The 6,374-nt window shown below is 36.7% G+C and overlaps 1 protein-coding gene across 6 annotated transcripts; it reads right to left on the bottom strand.

Annotated features, from left to right (window-relative positions):
* Positions 1 to 381: 381 nt before the first annotated feature.
* Positions 382 to 5,700, bottom strand: LOC126764930 (uncharacterized). 6 transcript variants are annotated; one of them, XM_050482609.1, is made up of 4 exons: positions 5,521 to 5,700; positions 3,662 to 3,713; positions 944 to 1,064; positions 382 to 898 (listed from the first exon to the last, which is right to left on the bottom strand). In XM_050482609.1, the coding sequence occupies exons 1-4, from the start codon at positions 5,616 to 5,618 to the stop codon at positions 861 to 863; spliced, it is 309 nt and encodes a 102-aa protein (XP_050338566.1). In that variant the 5' UTR covers positions 5,619 to 5,700; the 3' UTR covers positions 382 to 860. The 6 variants fall into 6 exon arrangements, 1 of the variants encoding a protein (XP_050338566.1); XR_007668115.1 differs by having other exon boundaries at positions 382 to 875; positions 3,662 to 5,700; XR_007668117.1 differs by having other exon boundaries at positions 382 to 1,064; positions 3,662 to 3,696.
* Between the last annotated feature and the right edge of the window lie 674 nt (positions 5,701 to 6,374).

The raw sequence follows: 6,374 nt of genomic DNA, 5'->3' as shown, positions 1-6,374 counted from the left end.
AATATGGTTACACCATTTCCTTCTAAGCGTTTTATTGTTTTATTAAATATATTTAACATATGATTTGTAAAGTGTAGATAAATTCCAACAACTTTCCGTTCCTGTGGGTCGTTTATATTTAACAATTTTTGAATAATTATCGGACAATCATCACTTAAACTTTTGAAATAATTTAGTATGGCTTCCCAATTAATCAGTAAAGTGTCAACGGCTGGAAGTAGGGGTAACCAACGTGTACCAATATGGCGTTTAATTTCGTGAAATTCGCCGTCAACCTGAGAAACAAATTGCTTCAAGTCTTCTCGTCTACAAGCGGAAACTGAGAAATGACTGTATAGTTTCAAAACAATATTTTCTACATCACAAGACAAGTGGCTCAAAGCATGTTTCACTGTATTATGGACGATATGTGCATTACAGTTTCCTTTTATTACATTTGGGGCTTCTTTTTTAATATTTGTGTACAATGAGTGGTGAATACCAAAATTTGCATTACAATTGTCAGCACTTAGTCCCGATACTTGGTTGAGTGACAGTTTTAAAGAGTTCATAGACTTCTTAATAGCTTCAAACATACCATCGGCGGATTCGTTAGAATTTTCGTAAAAATCTAACAGTTTTTGTTCGATTCCTTTAGTTATGGAAAAATATTGTATCACCAAAGGAAAGAGTTTAATGTTCTTTTTGTTTGATGCATCTGTCTAAATACAGAAAAATATATTTTTGTCTTTCAAATCATTTATTACACTTTCCACGGAATAGGGACCTAATACATCCGTCACTATAGCTTCCATTTTTTTCTGCCCAGGCGTATTTTATTGGCTATTTTGGAATCTGCATAGACAACTCTGCATAGTTTATTAGTGCAGTCCATGCTGTTGTAAGATATGTTGTGTCACTGTGTGAAAAGTTAATGCTAATTCCACTGCTGCAATATTGTTACCTTCACTTGATACTGAAGAATTCGACTCAGTACTTGATGTAAGGAAATTCTTTAATGCACCAGATGTTTTTTTGGCTTCAGCTTTAAACTTGTGTTTTTGAGTTTCTTGATGTTGCTTAATCTATGTATAAAAAGGAAAATTAACCAAAGCAATAATATTTTATATAGAACACTTCATAGTGAATTACACTTTAACTTAAATATCACTGTAAGCATGTATATATTATAATAGAAATAAAAAACTACACAGACCGCTTTAATCTATATAAATAAAAATGAATACCAAAAATGTATGTACGCGCATAACTCAATAACGCCTGGACCAATTTGGCCAATTCTTTTTCTTAAATGTTTGTTGAAGTTCAAGGATGGTTTTTACGGCGAGAAAAATTCGAATAGTTTCCGGAAAACCCCTAAAAACAGCCCTTTTCTTTTCCCCATACAATCGTTACAATAAATATGAATGTTTGTTTGTTAGTAACACTAAGAGAACGGTTGAACCAATCTTAATGAAATTTTTAAAGGTTGTTTGTTGTGGATCGGGAAAGGTTTAGAAACAAAATACCTTATACTTTTCATGAGGAGAAGTCGGAAAATTAGACAATTCCAAAAAGTAACATTTTCCATACACATTTTTTTAAATTTTTGTTTGTTTTGTTTTTCAATATTTTGATTTGTAAATTATATGAATCGTTCAATTGCGGTCGCTTACTTTTTTATTCCGGCTATCCAAAGGAAAAATTATTGAAAATTATTCAGTGAAAACTTTATGTATGTTTGAGACGATGTGATCAATTACAGATTGAAATTTGTTACGAAGCCACGAAGAGGTGGCGCTAATATTGGTCGGCGTTCTTTTTGCCATCAACATATGGCAGCCCAAAGAAAGGCAAGAAGTACTCCCAAAATGCGATGACATACGTGCGGAATTATGGATCGCGGTCAATCAGCTAGCGATCGTAACGATATCACAGCACGACTTTTTAAACAATAGCTGCGATGTTTGATGGTCTTTATCTTGAAGCAACCTATGGTATATATGATGCTGTTAGATGCTGAATGTGTTCTGTTGAGTAGCAAAAAGAGGTTTGCCGCACGCACACATTCTTCTTTGGATGCGGATGGTGATTACACCAGATCAAATTGATGAAATCATTTCAGCGGAAATTCCTGATTCAGAGATAGATCCAGAATTATACGAAGTGGTGAAAACCAATATGATTCATGGACCTTGCGAACCTTACAATCCCATTTTGGTTTGTATGTTTGACAATAAATGCATGAAACACTACTCATGTGCTTTTCTTTCGGAAACGGGGATGGGAAATGATGGATATTAACTGTATCGGCGTCACTCACCAGACGACAATGGCAGAACATTTAGCATTTAGAGGCGTGAATATCGACGTTAACAACACATCGAAGTTGACAACACATGGGTCGTACCTTATTCGCCCCTTTTGTTTAATTCACATTCAAAACTCATGTCAATGTTGAATATTGCAGATTGGTGTAATCGATCAAATACGTTTGCAAGTACGTCACCAAAGAAAGCAACAAGCAAGACACAGCAGTATCAAATGGGTCGATATGTGATCTGCAATAAAGCGCTTTGTAGGATATTTACTTTTGCAATTCATGAAAGTTTTCCGACTGTTTTGCGTCTCGCGGTTCAACTTCATTTAAGTCATCGCGTATTGTGAATGGTACAGTGTGTGCAACATTTTGAGAAGCATGCCAGCAGTAGCATTTGCTGGAACATGATAATCACTGGAAACAGACGAAGGACAATGCGATAGTACTTCGCATGCCACTGAGGTTCGCATACTTTTCGCGAAGATCATTTCGACATATCAGCCTTTAAATTCGCGTTAATTATGGGATACGAAAAAGTGGCATTGCCGATGACATTTTACATTGTATTCGCTAAGAATTGGAAATAAGCAAATTTCGGTTGATACTTCCAGTGGTTTGATATCAATTTCACCTCCCTTTTGTCAATTCACTTCAACGGAAGATGAACTCATCACGAATGTTTATCCGAACATTGGCCAAATTATCGTAACTGCGATAGCTTGAGCACGAGCATTTTTAGCTGCCAAAATTACCGATGTTAGTGATTTAAACTGGAAGATTCAAAGTCAAGTTCCGGGAGGTTTGCGCTCATATAAATCGATCGATCGTCTTGACAAGGAAGACGAAACCGTAAATTATCCAGTGGAATTTCCAAATACCATATCAAGCCTGCCCCAGCATCATTTGCGTCTTAAAGTTGGATCTGTCATTATTATGTTTCACAATCTTCATGCGCCGAAACTGCGTAATGGAACCCGAATGATTATGACGTAGTTATCGAATACAAGGGACAGCCATTTCAGTTCAAGCGTATTCAATTTCCAGGGAAAATTGCCCTTGCGTTGACAATCAACAGGACACAAGGAAATCGGGAAATGCTATGTATTTCACACGACCAGATATATGTGGTGTGTTGACGAGTTGGAAACCCATCTTCTCTATATATTTACGCACCAGAACAGAAATCAAAAAATTATGTTTATTAAGTTGCGCTACATAAAAAAAGTTTAGAAAAATCGTAAATAAATCATTTTCGACAGAATATAATTTCAACTTTTTTTCATTTCAAAACACATAATTTCACGCAGAGCAACGGCTGCGGGGTCAGCTAGTATGTTCATAATATTAAATGAAATAATTCACCTGGCCAATGCCACCTGAACCGATTGTAAAATTCACTGCGCAGATTGTACACCTTGCATTAGTTTTATTTTGGGAATCACTTGTTACCCGGGGGATGTTCGAGCAAGAAAATAACTGCGGCAATATTGCAACCCTGATGTTTTTTTGCAGATACTCAGCTGATACTTAAACAAACATTTTGCGCGGCGTGCAGGTGCATTGAAGAAGTGAAGTTTAAGAAGTCTTAAACATGAATTTTTAATCAATTTAACAGTGGATAACTTGGTGGATAGTGAGTGTAGTTTGCTCTTAAATACAAAAAAGCAAGGAAACAAAGTTTTTTGCGTAAAAAAGTGGCTTATGACTGGAATTTTAAAGAAGAGGGCAATAGTAAAATCGTAAAACTTCTTTAAAACAATTCGATGTTATCCTCCAGATATATGTATATTTATCACATTTTCGGATGTCTCGTGAAACACAATTAATGATAATAATTAGTTAAAAACAAAAATAAAGAACGATTTCGGGTCGGCTTTAGTATACCATCCCACGATTTCAGGGTTAAAAGTGGTATGGTTGGATAGTGCTGATGCTCCAGATTAAGAATATATATAATTATTGCCGCCGCAAATTTATAGTTTTCGACATATTTGCATTTAAAGTTGAAAATTTTGCAAATTTAATTTTGCAATTTCTCGACTTATGGTTAGTTTTTCTTCCGTATTATGCACTTTTTATACACTTACAATTCACTACAATATTTCTACATATTTATTTTTTATTAATATTTTAGATGTTTGCTTAAAATAAGCATTTTATATTTTACATAAATATTATTACACGCACAATAACAATAAGTGTTCCGTGTTGTCAAATAATAAGTATTGCCATATCTACACATTTATCAAACGAATAATAAATAGGTTTATACGCCAAACACATAAATCATTATCCTTTTTCTTGCTATATCATGAGTAATAATCAAAATAGGAGTTTTACTCGAAAAAAAACCTGACACACCCTGTTGTTGGCACACCCCGGTGTTGGATCGGCCAGGGTTATTTTTGTGAAGCGCGGCCGAAGGCCGCCAACGCAAAAGGATGTTTTACTCGAAAAAAACCTGACACACCCAGGTGTTGGCACACCCCGGTGTTGGATCGGCCAGGGTTATTTTTTTGAAGCGCGGCCGAAGGCCGCCAACGCAAAAAGGAGTTTTACTCGAAGAGAAATCTGACACACCCTGTTGTTGGCACACCCCGGTGTTGGATCGGCCAGGGTTATTTTTGTGCAAACGCAACGCAAAAGTTTTACTCGAAAAAACCTGACACACCCAGGTGTTGCCACACCCCGGTGTTGGATCGGCCAGGGTTATTTTTTTGAACCGCGGCCGAAGGCCGCCAACGCAAAAAGGAATTTCAATCGTAAAAACCTGACACACCCAGGTGTTGGTCGCCCAGGATAATTTTTTTCATGCATTTGAATTTTTTTTATTTATTTTTATTGTTTTCTATCATTTGTGATATGGCAATACTTATTGCAAAATTTTCAACTTTAAATGCAAATATCTCGAAAACTTTAAGTTTGCGGCGGCAATAATTATATATATTCTTAATCTGGAGCATCAGCACTATCTAACCGTACCACTTTTAATCCTGAAATCGTGGGATGGTATACTAAAGTTTCCCCGCGATTTCCCTTGCCTCATTTTTCCATCATAAATTTTGTTGATGCCGATTTTGTCACTTTTGCGGGCAAGAAATGTCAAAATTTGAGTTGCTCGAACGTTTGACATTTGCAAAAGTTGCTACATTTTTGCGTCGAATATGATGCTTTGCAATATTGACGCAGTGATTGAGACTCGAACATTCCCCCATTCGTACTGTTTTTCCCACTCGGGTTTGTATTTTTGCATTAACTTTTTTTTTGGCGTAGCTGGTATATCACTATCAGAAGAACACATTTTTGGAAAAAATAACATTTACTTTGCAATGGACAGAAAACTTGACTTTTGTAAGAGATTGCACGAGTAATTTGATATTTAAGCGATAGCACATGCCACAAAATTGTAAGAGATGGGACGAACATATTACATTTGTGAAAGATGGCACCAGTAACATGTATCGGTGTGTTTAGCAATTAATGATAATTTTCATCGTACGTTCATTTTAATTGAACTTAAACTCACGTCACTGTTGATAGTCATAACTTTGAAGTCGTAGACAATTTCGTCTATCTTGGAACCAGCGTAAAAACCACCAACAATGTCAGCCTAGAAATCCAACGCAGGATAACTCTTGCCAACAGGTGCTACTTCGGACTGAGTAGAATTGAGAAGCAAAGTCCTCTCTCGACAAACAAAAACCAAACTCTATAATTCACTCATAATTCCCGTCCTGCTATATGGTGCAGAGGCTTGGACGATGTCAACAACTGATGAGTCGACGTTCCGAGTTTTCGAGAGAAAAGTTCTGCGAAAGATTTATGGTCCTTTGCGCGTTGGCCACGGCGAATATTGCATTCAATGGAACGATGAGCTGTAAGAGATTTATGACGACATTGGCATAGTTCAGAGAATTAAAAGACAGCGGCTACGCTGGCTAGGTCATGTTGCCCGAATGGACGGAAACACTCCAGCTCTGAAAGTATTCGACGCTGTACCCGCCGGGGGAAGCAGAGGAAGAGGAAGACCTCCACTCCGTTGGAAGGACCAGGTGGATACTTTATAATAAAGTAT

Source organism: Bactrocera neohumeralis, unplaced genomic scaffold, assembly GCF_024586455.1.
Source record: "Bactrocera neohumeralis isolate Rockhampton unplaced genomic scaffold, APGP_CSIRO_Bneo_wtdbg2-racon-allhic-juicebox.fasta_v2 cluster10, whole genome shotgun sequence".
NCBI classification, from domain to species: Eukaryota; Metazoa; Arthropoda; class Insecta; order Diptera; family Tephritidae; genus Bactrocera; species Bactrocera neohumeralis.
Note: the sequence above shows the minus strand (reverse complement) of the source record. Positions and strands in the feature narration are given on the sequence as shown.

Bases quoted from the DNA above. Each gene is read 5' to 3' on its own strand.
- LOC126764930 (XM_050482609.1), bottom strand. From the start codon at position 5,618: ATGTTATTTTTTCCAAAAATGTGTTCTTCTGATAGTGATATACCAGCT. The intron at 3,714-5,520 runs GTACGAATGGGG...AACTAATGCAAG, and splicing joins AAACCCGAGTGGGAAAAACA to GTGTACAATCTGCGCAGTGA. The intron at 899-943 runs GTAACAATATTG...CTTTTCACACAG, and splicing joins TTCTTCAGTATCAAGTGAAG to TGACACAACATATCTTACAA.